Here is a 16,021-nt window from a genome sequence, read left to right as displayed (position 1 = left end):
TCATCATCTAGACTTCAACGGCTACAAACCAGACGCATGCTGTTGCCACTTGGCCGCCACATTCCCAGGATGCAGTGGACTCATTGCCACCGACAGCTGATCGTCCGCATACGATTTCCACCACCTATGAGAAGGGTCATCAGCGTCCACCGTTGACAGTCTACACGTTCCAGAATCCAGAGACCATACACGAGTCGAACAGCAGCGGCAGCCTCATAGCAGCAACAGTTGCTGTTGCCACTGGCAACTCGTCCGCATCGGGCCAGAACACGCCGGCAACACAGAAATCGCCAGCAGCTACTCTGAGTCGTCCTCCATTGCCAGTTGTAAGTATTGCTTGCAAATATGCATTATTCAGGAGTGTCACGGAAATTCTTTTTAACCAACTGTCAACTTAAAACTAATTCTCGGAGTCACAGAAATTTATTCTTGGTTGGAAGAGATATTGTAGAGCTTAAAATTTGTATTTCATAAAAATTATGAATGGTAAAAGAATTCTGAATTTTTTTTAAATACTATTCTGCACTTAAAATCATTTAAACCAACCAATCAGGTTGTAAAATTTAAATATTTTCTGTCACAGAATTAAAAAAAATCTATATATATAAAATTCTTTGTGCTGACTGACTAACTGATCACTGCACATTGCATAAGACCTAGAAATTTTCACACAACATAGCGGAGACAATTTTATAATGCAGTAAGACGGCGCTTTGCGAAATTTGAACTGCAAGTGGGTTAAATTCGGAGTCAAAGCTCACACTTTGAGAAAACTGCTAGTATTGCATATAATTTCTTGCAATTCTTCGCAAATATTTTAAAATATTTAAAATTTTTAAAAACTAAATGTAAATAAATTAATATCTTAAACCCAACTGTGACCTCAAGATTCTGAATTAAAGTTTGGTAATCCGATCCTAAAAAAAAATTACTGTGACACTGCTGATTTATTTTTTTTGGAGTTTAGTTATTAAGTTGTTTCTCGTTAACGTTTGCTGTGGCAACAATCGATAAATAGAAGCCAGCACATGTGGTAAGTGGCAGCGTAGTCTTTAGACCATAATGCGCTCATTTGCATGCGCTCTTCCCTCCGCTCCTGCCCCCTGCCCCTGCCCCTGCCCCCTGCCTCAGCCTCTGACCAAACAACCACTTGCTAGTCGTCGTCATTTGCCTCATCTTCAATTGCAACGCATTAAGCGAACTTTAAGTAATGTTGTTTCTGGGTTAAACTACAATTTGCAGCGCTGCTCGTCGCTGGAGCGTCCATTGTCGGCGCAGAGCAATCATCGCCAGAACAGTGGACAGAATCTGTTGCAACGTCAGTGCCCCTCACCGATACCGGCTCATATCACGAAAGGTAATTCATTGATTGATTGTATTTCTATTTGTTTTTCAATTCATATTTTGTGTTGTGTCTTTGTGTGCACGCCTTAATGCCTAATCCATCGAGTCTTTACTAATAACATCCATTTGTATTATTGTGCTACTCTCTCTCTCTCTCTTTCCCAACAACAACACCAACATCCCAACACCAACAACACTATGCGCATGCTTTGTCCAATGTTCATGTAAATGTCAAACACAGAGCTGTCAGCAGCACATCATGCACAGCAGCAGCAGCAACAGCAATCACAGCAACAGCAGCAATCACAGCAAACACAACAGCAACAAACCCCGCCCACCTATGTTAACATGTCTGAGCTGGCGGCAATGAAACTAACAAACCAGCAACAGCAACAGCAGCAGCAATCACAACAACAACAGCAACAACAGCAGCAGCAGCAATCACAACATGCAACAACTCCTTTGTTGCAACAACAGAGCAGCATTGATTCGATTTGTTCACAGCACTCGAATGATTCGTCAACGGGTTCGTTGCAGCAACAGTTGTTGCAGCATCAACAGCAATTGCAGCAATCGCACATTAGCAACAATCATCAGCAATCCGCACATGGCAGTGGCCTCGGCACACGCTCCCATTCCATATCCTCGTCGGTGTCCTCGAACACGGCATCCTCGTTGCATTCACATCCATCCATCGATTCAGCTGTTGCAGCCTCGCTTGTGGGCGTTGCTGGCAACACCAACACCAATACCAACACCAACACGAGCACCACAACGCCCTCTAGCGGCTGTTCGACGCCACAGAATCACTATTCACCATTGTTAACCAACTCACCCACGTCCACTGCTGCAGGTACTCCAAGTGGCGGCAGCATTGCCAGCGGTCTCGGCTTTGTCTACCAGGTCAGCTCACCCACGCCCCCCGCCTCCGCCTCTGCCTCTGCCTCCATCTCTGCCAGCGATGTGCTCAAGATCACCGAACCGGGTCCAACAACAGCAGCTGTGGATGCAACTGATCCTGTCGAGCCGGATGAGCGTTCCCGTGCCTCGGTTCTGCAGAAGGCATCCATGTTTGAGAAGCAGGCAGCAGCTGCTGCAGCTGCAATCCCAACAGCAACAGCAACCTCAGCAACAGCAACAGCGGGAGCAACAACTGGAGGAGGCGGGGGCAGCGTTGCACGTCGGTCCGAGGAGTTGAGAGCTGTGGAACAACAAGAAATGGGTAAGTCAAGGCTGAGGAAGGAGCAACTGAACTCCATGCGAGTGATGTAAATCGATAGGAAAATATCGATATTGATAAGGCAATGCAAATATATCGAATCTTTGATAATTTAAAAGGTCGAAATTTATATAGATTTAATAATATCGATATTTTTTAATTTCGATATTTTTAGTATGGATATTTTTAATATCGATATTTTTTATAACGACATTTTTAATATCGATAATTTTATTACCTATTTTGTAATATCGATAATTTTAAAAACGATATTTTAATATTCAAAATTTTAATATCGATATTTTGTATTATCGATATTTTCCAACTTATCGATATTTTATTTACATTGCTACTCCATGTACAGTTATACGAGTATTTATCCCCGTCTCCCCCTCGACAATTGTTTGATTACCACCCAACCAACCCCCCCCCAATACACGCCCACGCCCCCCCCAGCCCCTCTTTTGTGATTTACTATATTTAACCCGTTATATATTTTTATTCTGTTTTTTGTTTTCTTTTTCCCCCCACGTTTCTTTCTCTCATTTGGTTTTTTGTTGTGTTTTCTTCACACACACAAAAACAAATACACACACACACACACATAAATTTGCAAACAATAAATTTCGTATAATTTCGCGATATTTTCGTATAACTTTTTTGCCACTCATAATGCACCACAACAACCACAACACCAACAACAACAACAACACGAAATTGAATTTAATAATTAGACAAATCTTTCGAAGACTCGATTCAAGCATTAAACAATTTAATTGGCGAATTAGACTCCTTTCAACGTGAGATCGATGAGGGCAAGGGCAAGCAGCAGCAGCAGCAACAGCACAGCAGCAACAACAATCACAGCGGCAACAGCAACAATAGCGGCAGCAACCACAACAACAACAACAACAATAGCGGCTCCAGCAGCAACAATAGCACTGACAACAACAACAGCAACAGCAACACTGATCTGCTTATACCCAGCAGCAACAATGATTGCTGTGCCATCAGCAATCAAACCAATTCCAGCGGCTGTGGCACCGATATATCCGACACCACGTCCGAGGAACTGGCCGGAGAGGAGAGCGGCAGCCTGGCAGCGGCCCGGCGACATCAGCAGCTGGGCGCGAGCGACTCGGAGCTGAGTCGTTGCTATGTGAGCGAGACAAGTTCGCTGACCGGCGGCATCTTGGCCGGTGGCTATGAGAATCCCACATTTGCCCACTTTGCGGCGAATCGTGAGGATGCCTACAATGGCGGCGACAATCGCTCCTTGTACGCCTCGGCTGCCGACAGCATCTCGTTGACGGCCTCGGATTGCCAGCGACACGCGTATGTGGACACGTGCAGTGACAACGGCAGCGGCGTTGTTGTCATCTATGATCATCAGATACCCAATACGCCGGACATTGAGTTTGTCAAACAGAACTCGGAGATTGTGCTGCTGCGCACCAAAGATCCGCAACAATTGCAGTTGCATGAGATGCGTGAGCTGCAACAGTTGCCCGACAATTTGGCCGGCTCGCCAGAATCGCCGGATGCAGCGTCCGGAGGAGGGACACGGACACAGCCGGCGACAGCAACAGTGGCGCCCGCCAAGCAGCGACTCTCCTCGTTTCGGGCATCCAGCGAGCAGCAACTACAGTTGCTGGGACGCGCCAGTCCGCACAGAGGTACGGATAAGCTTAGGGTTAGTGAAGAGCAGCAGCAGCAACAGCAGCAGCAGGTGATAGCGAGTGATAACAGCAGCAACAGCAATGTTGCTGCCACAGCGCGACGCAAGTTGCCGCCAAAGCCAGCGATTGAGGCGATTGGCAGCAGCAATAAGCCAGTGATACCTAGAAAGTTTGACTTTAAGGCCGATTTAGATGCCAAAATACGCAAGCAGAAACAGAAAGTGCAGCAGCAATTGCAGCAGCAGCAGCAACAACAGCAGCAACAGCAAGAGCAGCAGCAGCAGCAATCAGCACAACAACAACACTTACCACAATCGCCCCAAACCAACAACACAACCACAACAACAACAGCAAACTGTAATGTCACTAATAAAACTGCCGTTATTGCATCCGCATCCTCAAACCCAAATCATAGAATGCCACATCAAACAGCAACAACATACAATCATGCGCCATACAAAATGCCCACAGCAACAACATCATCATCAACAACAGCAACATGCTCGTTAACAGCAACATCACCTGGGGCCAAGTTTGCATTGCCATTATCATCATCATCATCATCATTGTCATCAGCATCATCATCATTATTATTATCAACAAGTGCGCTTGCGCCCGCATCGCTGCCTCCGCCCAATGTGCCCGCTAAACCAATGCCAACAACAACCACCACAACAACAACAACACCACAACCACCTCAACCACCCAATTCATATGCGTACTCCAATCTCAATGCCAATCCCCATGCCAAACCGTGCATAACGCCCAGGCCGGCATCTCTGTCGGGTTCGTTTTCAGTTTTTGTTTTTGAATATGCTCTTTAAGTTGATCCCATAACCATAATCGATTACAGTTTGTTTTCTCTTTTGCTTCTTCTCATCATCACTTCCTTTGGCTTTTGGTTTACCACACGTTCTTCTTGGTTCTAATATTGTATGTTCTTTATTTTATTGTGTTGTCTTAACCTCGCTTCGGATCTTGTCTTAAGGTTTTAACCCCCAAAACTCGAGTTAACTCAATTCATCATCAATCACTTACTCACAGCAACATCGACTAACAGCAATGGCCATACAAATAGTGTAGATACAAAATTTAATGTATTTTAAATTAATAACAAGGATCAATGGATTTTTATTTGTTAGTAAAAAGAACAAACTTTAATTCCACAATGTTTTCAGTAATCCGAGAAATATACATAAAATATTATACGTTACTAATTGTATGACCATAGCTGTATATATACTAAATACAGCACTTTAACTGCGACTAATTGCCACACAGCTTTACACTAATCAACATAAACTAAATGCCGCAGCTATCGAAATAATCGAAACTATCGAAATTAGCTTGTATTTGTTGTCTACTGTGTTTTATGGTTAGCTGGTTTTATTCATCGTTTTGGTGTAGGGTATTCAAAATGCTCATATGGGTACTCATTTTAATGTTGTGATCTCATACAGCTAACAGATAAAGTATCTGAGATACAAATTCGTTTAGTAGTCAACTCGTCATCTAACTGGTATACAAAATATACAGTTAGGCAAGTAATTGTTTTGACAAAATAAAAAATATAAATATGAATAAGATAAACTGAAACTGAAACTGAATAAGAAATAAAATGCAAAGAATATAGTTTGAATTTTTGTCAAAACAATTTCTTGACTAACTGTACAGCTGGTGTGTCCATGTGATTTGTGTGTTAAACTGTACATATAACTGTAATTAACTTGAACAACTCAACAACAACAACAACAGCTTGCCACAAAATGCTAATCGCAATCACTTTGCCACATTCCACAGGAGTAGGAGCAGGAGCAGGAGGAGCCGGAGGAGCAGGCAGCTCAACACGCATCGCACGTCGTTCATCCATTAATCAGGCCAAGCCACCGCCGCCAGTGAGACGCAGTTCATCGGTGACACCCAGTCCCAACAATGTGGCAGGTGTTGGGGTAAGTTGCAACTTGAACTTGTTTTCAATAATAATAAGCTTAATCAATTAAGTTAGCGCTTAAGCTCAAGTTAAGTTAGCAGACAGATTGACGTATTGATCGAACTTGCCACATGACAAACACTGTGCAACACACGACTTTTTTTGTTTGTTTAACTACGTTATGTTGTTGATTTCGTTTCTTATTTATGATTTAAATTGTGCACCAAATGCAGCAGCAACACAGCAACAGCAGCAGCAACAACTCACATGCATACCACCAATCGCAGCAGCAGCAGCAACAATCTCAATCGCTGAGCAGCTCCCACGAGCACTTGCCACCGCCGCCCGCATTTATGTTGGAGGCAACAACTGCTTATTCCACATCGCCCACACCACCGCCGCCAACATCGATGCCCAGCTCGGCGCTTAAGGTGTCGGAGACGGTGCGTGCTCTGGCGGCAATGCGGCATCAACCTGCCTCACCTGTTGCACTGCGACGCATGCAACAGCAGCAGCAACAACAGCAGCTACAACAGCAACAACAGCAGCAGCAGCAGCTACAACAGCAACAACAGTCTTTATTGCAGGTGTGTGCACATCTCTTGGCTACGGGCTTTCATTTTATAATACCCATTACTTGTAGAGTATAAGGGTATATTGTATGCGTTGCAATGCATGCAACAGTAGAAGGTAGAAGGCTTGGCAGTATATACTTTCTTGATCAGCACCATGTCTGTCTTTCCGTCCCAATAAACACATAAATCTCAGAGATTACAAGAGCTAGAGCTACCAAATATGTCACACAGATTTCTTTGAAAGTGTAGTCTATTTAAAATAATTATAAAGCCCTTTCCTTAACTTTCCATTCCCAATTTGGTGAACAGATTATTCCCAACGGATATCACAGTGATTTCTAAATTTTGACACAACTTGCACATTTTTGAAGATAGAACATTATTCTTTATGGGGACCACTAACTTTTATTAATTTCCATCACTTTGATTATCAATTTCCTGCCACTTAATTGCGTGCATATCGTTAAAATATGTTGATTTTTATGCCAGTTTTAAGCAACGTGTGCGCCGTAAAGTATGCCATAAATTTTATTAATTAATTAATTTAAATATTAAAAGTGCGTAACGGGTATCACATAGTCGGGTACTCGACTATAGCGTTCTTACTTGTTTTACACTCACACTTTTCTGTTTCCTATGATTTCTTTGCATTATTTTTTTTAAAATTTCCATTTGTTTTGCCTTATCACACACACACTTACACCTACACACACGCACAACTATCAATTAAATGATATCACAGCCCATGCACAAGCCTCCCCTTAGCGATGATGCTGAGTACGAAGCTTATTACAATTCCTATATGGAGCTGCATGCCTATGCTCATGCCTTAACCCCAGCAACACTGCAGCAACATCAACAGCAGCAACATCCACGCCTTACACAGCAACATCATCATCATCATCATCATCAGCAGCAGCAACAACAACTACATGAACAGCTGCCACCAACGCCGCCTCCATATCATGGTCCACCGCAGGTAGATGCCGCCGTAAGTGCAACATTCACTTGATTGCGCCACTAACCAACCATGCAACCATGCCACCATGCAACAGCTGCTGCAACTGCGTTAATCTCTCTCCTCATCGTGCCTACTAATTATTCTAATATGTCTGCTTAGTTTAGTTATAGCTAATAATGCCATTTAGCTTAGTTTATCATGCATACATCAATAACTCAAACTAGATCGAGTTATCTAGCTATACAGTTGGTTAACTAATTGTTTTGACAAAAAAAAAAAAACAATGCGCACATTTTATTTTTATCAGAAAAAGAATGAATAAATTTTTCTATATATAATTCTTAAAAATAATGCCATCCATTGCATTTTACCATTTTTAAAATATAATAAATATTGCAAATGTGTAATTTTTTTTATTTGAATCAAAACAATTACTTGACTAACTGTATGCTGTTGTGTTGTGATCACATTATAATTTATTGGCTTTTATTCTGTTCTTATTTTTCTCACACACACACACAAACACACACAAACACACACACACACAGTCGTTCCGCACTTCATCGCCTAGCGGCAGCATCTATGCGCAACCGAAGGTGATGAGCAACATGTCCAGTTTTCGCACCAGCAGCCCCAGTCCAAATGGACATGCTCATCCACTGCCTCCGACACAGCCCAAGACGAATCCGAATCTGATAGCACAGCTTAATGCACGACTCAACAGCAAGCAGCAGCAGCAACAACAGCAGCAGCAACACCATCAGCAACAGCAGCACCAGCAGCAGCAGCAACATATTGCCGAGGGCATCTATGGCAATGCTGGCGGCGGTGAATCCATTTACATGCGTGGCGGCAATGGCATCGGTTTGTCCATGACACAGCAGCAGCAGCAACAGCAGCAACACTACGACGGTAAATCTGAACATAAGCAACATAGAATTTATGCTAGTTACGGCACATCATCTGCAACAACATCTCTATCATGCTCATCTGCAACAGCAGCAAATCATATTGCTGCTGCTGGCTCATCTGTTTTGACACCATCCGCAACAATTTCTTCCACTTCCTCCTCATTCAATGCTTTGCCACACTTTCCGCTATCATCATCCACATCATCGTTGCTCTCTAAAGTCAGTTCATTTTCAAACTCATCATCAACAACAACAGCAACAACAGCCAACAATACATCGCATTATCAGCCACCACAAGCGCCAATTTCAGCAGCAACAACAGCAGCAGCAGCAGCAAATAGCAAAGATTTTGGCAACTATACAAATTCGTTTACAAAAAATTCAGCAGCTGCGCCAGCAACAGCAGCAAACATGCGACAACAGCAACACCATCAACAGCAGCAGCATTATACATGTCCGCCGCCGCTTGAAGATCCGCCACCGCCGCCCATTTATTCAGCAACCATGCCCAAAAAATTGGCACGCCCCAGTGTTGGTCACAGCAATAGCAATACCAACAGCAACATGGGCAATCATTTGGTCAACGCATATGCTGCAGCTTCCAATAGTTCAACGTTGCCCAAAAACATATTACAACAGCAACGTTTACAGCAGCAACAGCTACAACTACAGCAGCAGCAACAATTGCTGCAGCAACAGCAACAATATCAACAGCCAACAGGTATCGGCGTTGGCAATGGCAACGCTAATCAGCGACCACCCATGCCGCTGCCACAGCAGCAGCAACATCAACATCAACAGCAACATCAACAGCAACAGCAGCAACAACAACGTCAGCCACCCATACCATCGCGTCATTCCAGTGTACAACAAAAGATATTCGTTTCAACGAATCCATTCATACAAACGACGGCCGTCAAATTTCATTCGCCATCGTCGTTGCACTCAACGCCAGCTGCTTCTCCCACCTGCGGTTCACCCGCATCAGCAACTATGGCCAGCATTTATGGCACAACGGCGCGTGGCGGCGCTGCACAGCAATATCACCACCAGCAGCAGCACCACCACCAACAGCAGCAACAACAACAGCAACATTTGCAGCAGCAACAGCAACAACATTATTACCGTGATGTTGCTGGCGGCAACAGCAATGGCAGCGCTGTTTATTATGCCAGTCACAACAACGCCCACGGTCATGCAAATGCGAATGTGAATGTGAATTCGAATGCGAATGCGAATGCGCATACGCCCCATATGCCCCATGTCCAGGCACATCATTCAAGTGAGCGCGCGTTTGATTTGATTTGATTGCAAGTCGTTCAACAGTGTTTATTTGTTCATTTTTCTTTTGTTGCCGACTTTGATTTGTTTTTGGTTAATTGAATTCTTATAAAACGTTGTATATTCTTATTTTTGTTTCATTTATGGCAAAAATGTTGCGCGCTTTCGATTGAAACTGTTATTTTTCTTGGCAAATTGCATGTTGCTTATGTTGTTCTTTGTTTTTGATTTGAATTTGATCTTGAGTTTGGATTTTATATAAATAAATAAATGATGTATCAGAAAGTGTTGACAATTAACCTTTAACGTGTACTGCAAGGAAACAGTATTAAAATTAAATCACCATTTTATCATCTCATTTCTTTTAACCTTATTCATTGCTGTTGCCGTTTTACTTATAAAAACAGGCAACAGCAGCGACTATCACAACAACTTTTAAGGCATTTCATTGCATTCTTTTATTACTAGCAATTTTATTTCTTATTTTTCAATAATAAATCGTCAAAATTTGTTTGCATTTATCAAATTTTGTTTACTCATTTCTCTTTGTCACATTTTGCACACACATTTTGATAAACAAAAAAAAAAAAACACCAACCATTTGTCAAACATTTGTTTGCTTCTTTTTTCTTTTATATGTGCGCTTTGTGCACCACATTGCAAAACGCATATCCATATAGACTATGCCACAAGCACCAATATCGAAAAGACTGGCAGCATACGTGCCAAGACCAAGGCTGAATTTCTCGAGAATCTCAATGCGAAGTTGGCCAAGCAGGGCATGTCTGGACGTGCATTTGCAGTGCGAAATCTGATCAATAGCAAGGCCCTGGTAAGTACAAGGCTTTCATAACATTGTATCAGACCCCACACACACACTCTCTCTCTATCTCCTCTTTGTCTATATAAATATATATATACTACTATGATCTATGTATATGTGCTGTGTTGCGCCATTTAGATGTATCAAAATCCACAAAATCTATCGCGTCCCAGTGCACAATATCGTAGACCACCCACCTATCCCAACACCAGCACTTGTGATGAGCAGTGTTAAGGTATTTTTGTGTTATTGTTTGTTTCGTTCATGTTTATTGTTTTACTCAATTGTTGTTAGTCCCGTCTCTCGGCGGGCATCTAATCCCCCTCAAAGTGCCAAGCATTAACTACATAAATATTTCAGTATTACGCCTTAGCTTATTCATTACTCATTTATTTTGGCTCGCATTTTAAATGTATAATAATTTTACACTTTCAGCCGGATCCGCGCATTTGTCATGAGTCACTAATGGATCAAATAAAACGTGGCGCGACCCTCAAACGGAATCAGAAGATCAACGATCGCAGTGCGCCCAAAATACATTAATTATCGAATATTATTTATTATTAATCCAAATTGAAATATGAGGCGGCGTCGCCTGCTCGATTGCAGGTCGCAGAGTTTGGTTTGAAACTAAGAAACTCGTATATAAAATATATAACTAAAACTACATACGATAAACCACGTTACACACATATGATAAAAGAAACCAACTATACGCATACAGAATATAACTAAATACTAATTATATATTTACAAATATATATAATGAACAAAAACGAAGCAAATCAAAAAGGGTTCTTGAAAATTCTCCAGTTGCAAAAGTTAAAATTCGCATTTTTTTCTCTGATTTTGTCGCTATAAATATAACCATAAATATATATATAGATATACACATATTATATAGTTATTATCAAATGTATTTAAGAAACTACCTTTTTGTTAAGTGAAACGTGAAAAGTGGAAGACAATTGAAGTTGTGTTGGATAAAATTACTTTCATGGATTATTTATTTATAATTTCAACTCGAATTTACTGTTAGTGATCCTTAGTTGCTGCGCCCTTATTTAATATTATTTATAATTTCTATTTGTTTATGTAAATATCTATGATTTAATATACAATACAAAACTAATATGACGCCTAATAAATGAACTTGTCGTATCTATCTATAAATATTTAATTGAGTTTTATAATTTGCTTGTTTATTGAAACCCCAACAGAAACTGCAAGTCAATTGAAAGCGACTGAGCATATTTACAAAACCATTTACAAGTATACATTATAATTAATAGCTATAGATGCTATAGACTTTATCTTTAGGACACGCATAAATAGTTGATATGAATTTAATAATCCCACTGTAACTGATTCTAACTTTTACTCGTATCTTGTATCTTGAACTGCAAACTATGCCAAGGATTCGGAGTCAAAGTCGGATTCGGATTCAGTGCTTAAACGTAGTGTGCTATATATGAACAAGTTCATATCAAACAAGCATTAAGCTATAGATATTTCTATTTGACTGAATCTTTTAATTGTGCTACCAAATAATTGTCATTTTAAATGCAAACTGAGTAGACTAAATAGAGAGCAGTTTCTCAATTCTATAAACTACAAATCTAATTATACATTAATATCATTTTCGTTCATATCACATTCAAAACATGAAATACATAGAAATATATTGACAGAGTTTTAACAAACCTTTTATAGAGATTTTCATTTTAAATAATGCATTCTAACGGCAAAATATATATAATATTAAAATAAAGATAGCAAGAAAGCAACTTGTTAATAGCATTTACATATTTCTAACATTTGATATTATACCCATAAAAAGTTCTATGGCTAGTTAACAGACTTTTTAAACATTTACAAAATATTTTGTATATACGCTTTTTAAGGCTTCAATTGTAATCAATAACTAAAGTAAACTAAACTAAACATTGATATTTGGCATTCATTGATCTATTGCAAAGCGTCGTGTCGTAATCAAAATGGCAATAACTAAGCTACAAATCCCACTAGTCTTTAAAGCATAAACAATACCTAAATATATACACACATATATATTATAGATGCAATTATAATATATTTTTTGGCGATCATCTCTATACATGCGTACATAATCAACAAAAAAAGTTAATTAACTCAAACAATTATTTACAAATCTAAATGTTAATCTTAATGTGTTTCTGTGTGTTTATTGCAAAAAAAATGAAAAGAAAAAACAAAAACCAAAAGCAAAACTAATTCATATACAAACATCCAGTTGTAATGCGTATTTTTGAATTCATTTGCATTTAGGGCATGAGAAACAATAATACATATAATAAATGTAAAAGCATGAAATGTAATTTCGATTTCTTTTATTTGGTTTGGCTGAAAAACAAATCCAATGTGTTTTGATAATACAGCTCTGCCAGCTTCTCCTTGGGCTCCTGCTTAATGGCCGCAATCACCTCCAGGACTTGGCTAAAATTAAACATTGTTAAAATAATTATAAGATGATAGAAAGTAGACCAGCTCACCTAATCTGACATGGTTCGCAGCGTCCGTCGATCAGCGTTTCAGCGGTCCATTTCTCCTTTTTTTTGACAGTTGGGAATTTGGTGGTGACATGTTTGTGACTGGCATGCGAGGGACGTATGCCACACCAGGGGCAATCGGTTTCCAGCATTAAGCGATCATTGGGCAGCTGTCGCACCACTTCAACATTCTCAGCCGTTTTCAGGGAGCAACCATTGATGCCTATGTAAAGACCACCGAATGCCAGCAGGTTCTTAGCCTCCTCTAGAGTGCCTGTGAAACTGTGCACCACACCACCACCGCAGGCCTGGAGTTTATCCCGATTACGTTCCAATATTGCCATGAAATCCTCGTGAGCATTCCGCATGTGCAAGAAGAGAGGCAGTCGAAACTCTTCAGCCAAACTGAGCTGTTTCTCAAAGTATTGCTTCTGTGTTTCCTTTGGGCAAAAGTGCAGGCGATCATAGTCCAGGCCACATTCCCCCACTGCGACTACTCTCTCTGGATTCGCCTTGATTCGGGAGTGCAAATCCTTGTAGTATTGCTCTGGATCTTTTAGGAACTCGCCACAGCGTGTGGGATGAGCACCCACTGTCGTGTAGAGACGCTCTGCAAAAGGAACTTATTCACAACTGGCAATCTATAGGTTATCTATTTTATTTGCTACTTGCCATCCGTAGCCACTAGTTTCAATGCATCGTCCACGTCCCTCATGCAACCAGATGTCACTATTATCTTTTGCATTCCATTCTGCCACGCGCGTTCCAAAACATTGTCGAAGTCGTCTGGATGTTTCCTTGATCCTCCATATTGGCCTCGGAACATAGGGTCCGTTAGATTGGCGCCAATGTCTGGGAATTGACTATAGGCTAGATTAAAATATTACATTCATATTTGTTTGTTTATATTTACCAATATATTTTAAAGCCATTCTAAAAAATGTCCGCACACTCATCAAAATGTACTAAAATTTACGGTGGAAGGCTGCCACCCGGTCCAAAGGCTGCAAGCCTGCAATATTTTTTGATCTGGCAGCATGTACCATTTTAATCAAATTGCAAGAACAGATGTTCTGGTATATTCAAAGCTTCGAAGAAGCTTTTTCAATAAGTAGTTTGGCAAAATGTCACCAGATGGCGTTTGAAGCTCGAGCTGACGCGCGAGATTTAAATTCACAGCAAATAAGTGTTTAAAAAAGCAAGTAAAACAAAATCAATGGAACTCAAAATAAGATAAAATAATGGCGAATGATTGTAAGGTCGTTGGAAGCTCGTTACTTTTTAAAAACAATTTGATATATTGTAATACACTTTAATCATGGCAAGTGAGATACGTATTGTGAGAATTTTTTTTTAATATCAGGACTTCTCCTAATTAAGGACTCTTAGTTAAAGCATTTCAATTAAATTTTAATTGATTCGTGCTTAAGTGAAGGCGCATCAAATACGTGTGCCCTTAATAAGAGTATCAAATTTAACGATTCTCTAAATAAATTGCTGTCATTAAATCGTTTAATTCACTTTAATGCTGAATACATGTCAGGGAAAATTGCATTTGAAAGTGCGCATAATTTGAACTAATTAGGTCGCTGCCAAAACCGTTTATTGTATCACAATGTTCACGCATTTCTCTCTAAGCTTTCTTCTGAATACATACATACATACATATATGTTCTATATGTGCCTGCACTTAAGTGGAAACATAGCGCACCTTATGCTAATTTCATATGTGATGTCCTGTAAATAAATCGCAGTTCTGGTGCATATTGCAATCCATTTGGCATTCAAAGTTCAATTGATTTAAATTCAGTGGCATTTGCATTTTCATTGCGTGCGCTTCGGAATTTACTGGAAATGCAATTTATAATTTGAATAAAATTCCATTAGTTTCTATTAATGGACACTGTGGCTAGCTTACTAGAATGGTTACAAATGCAGTGTGGAAGAGGTCAAGGGGGAGGCAGTGGGTTACTCAGTTGTTTAATTGATTTAGTGGCGAACATTGTTGATGTATTTTACCCAATACTGGCAACAGCATCTAAACAGCTATACGGACAGTAATTTATAATGTAGTGCAACCAGACGATATAAACAGGTGACCAGACCATGTCAGCTGCAATGCGGTTTATTTTAATGGCCCCTTTATTACTTTAATTACAATTTAAATATAATTAGTCGACTTAATTTGGTGTAATTTTAAATCGAGTGCCAGCATCCAGAAATCAATTTATAGTAATTATTTATATAACAGTTTCTAGTATTACTATAGTCTTGTTTTTAACGCTGAAATTCAAAAATTTGACTTTGAATTGTTCTCATATATGCCACAAAATATTAATAAGATCATTATATATTAATGCGAATATGAAATAATATGACCAAATAATGACTCATTTTCGATTTTTTATACTTACGTAACTTCATGGTAATATTAATGAAAAACGAGTTAATTTTCAAGTAATTTAATGGACACACTTATTAAGTTTATTTTCAGTTAATATTTTAAAAATAATTACATTTTCTCATTATTTTCATATGCTTTTGTTTCTGCAGATACTGTGAGTAGCCATGACTCGTATTTTCTTTTGGTTTTGTTTGGATTTCTAGTTTTATTTTTTTTAAGTTTCATTATAAACATTCGAATTACGTACACAAATATATATTTCAAAATTTGATTCGCATTTTTAACAAAATCTATAGATAATTAATTAGTTTTCTTTATTCTGTCAACGATTACTGAGTATATATAGTATGTATATAGATATAACTG

At 39.7% G+C, this 16,021-nt stretch overlaps 2 protein-coding genes across 8 annotated transcripts in view; one reads left to right on the top strand and one right to left on the bottom strand.

The window, feature by feature from the left end:
• Nucleotides 1-11,896, top strand: part of LOC117782854 (myb-like protein I) — a 51,561-nt gene extending 39,665 nt beyond the window's left edge. For 2 of the 7 annotated variants that reach the window (XM_034619915.1, XM_034619916.1), the window contains exons 8-18: nucleotides 12-326; nucleotides 1,243-1,357; nucleotides 2,198-2,566; nucleotides 3,298-5,028; nucleotides 6,043-6,191; nucleotides 6,406-6,759; nucleotides 7,490-7,738; nucleotides 8,257-8,620; nucleotides 9,005-9,901; nucleotides 10,581-10,732; nucleotides 11,159-11,896. In XM_034619915.1, coding sequence (XP_034475806.1) covers nucleotides 12-326; nucleotides 1,243-1,357; nucleotides 2,198-2,566; nucleotides 3,298-5,028; nucleotides 6,043-6,191; nucleotides 6,406-6,759; nucleotides 7,490-7,738; nucleotides 8,257-8,620; nucleotides 9,005-9,901; nucleotides 10,581-10,732; nucleotides 11,159-11,266 — 4,803 coding nt within the window. In that variant the 3' untranslated portion in view covers nucleotides 11,267-11,896. Of the gene's footprint in view, nucleotides 1-11; nucleotides 327-1,018; nucleotides 1,034-1,242; nucleotides 1,358-1,585; nucleotides 2,567-3,297; nucleotides 5,029-6,042; nucleotides 6,192-6,405; nucleotides 6,760-7,489; nucleotides 7,739-8,256; nucleotides 8,621-9,004; nucleotides 9,902-10,580; nucleotides 10,733-10,861; nucleotides 10,959-11,158 lie in introns of all 7 variants that reach the window. The other 5 variants (XM_034619918.1, XM_034619912.1, XM_034619913.1 and 2 more) reach the window with 5 other exon arrangements.
• Nucleotides 11,897-13,075: 1,179 nt separating this feature from the next.
• Nucleotides 13,076-14,210, bottom strand: LOC117782881 (putative deoxyribonuclease TATDN1). Its single transcript, XM_034619976.1, has 4 exons — nucleotides 14,165-14,210; nucleotides 13,924-14,103; nucleotides 13,255-13,861; nucleotides 13,076-13,198 (listed from the first exon to the last, which is right to left on the bottom strand). Exons 1-4 carry the CDS (start codon nucleotides 14,205-14,207, stop codon nucleotides 13,093-13,095), a joined length of 936 nt encoding a protein of 311 aa, XP_034475867.1. The 5' UTR covers nucleotides 14,208-14,210; the 3' UTR covers nucleotides 13,076-13,092.
• Between the last annotated feature and the right edge of the window lie 1,811 nt (nucleotides 14,211-16,021).

The sequence above is a fragment of the Drosophila innubila genome, assembly GCF_004354385.1.
Source record: "Drosophila innubila isolate TH190305 chromosome 2R unlocalized genomic scaffold, UK_Dinn_1.0 1_C_2R, whole genome shotgun sequence".
Lineage (NCBI taxonomy): Eukaryota > Metazoa > Arthropoda > Insecta > Diptera > Drosophilidae > Drosophila > Drosophila innubila.
Note: the sequence above shows the minus strand (reverse complement) of the source record. Positions and strands in the feature narration are given on the sequence as shown.

Coding starts and splice junctions, on each gene's coding strand:
- LOC117782881 (XM_034619976.1), bottom strand. CDS start 14,207: ATGAGTGTGCGGACATTTTTTAGAATGGCTTTAAAATATATTG. Junction 13,862..13,923: donor GAAACTAGTGGCTACGGATG/GCAAGTAGCAAA, acceptor TTCCTTTTGCAG/AGCGTCTCTACACGACAGTG. Junction 13,199..13,254: donor TGCGAACCATGTCAGATTAG/GTGAGCTGGTCT, acceptor GTTTAATTTTAG/CCAAGTCCTGGAGGTGATTG.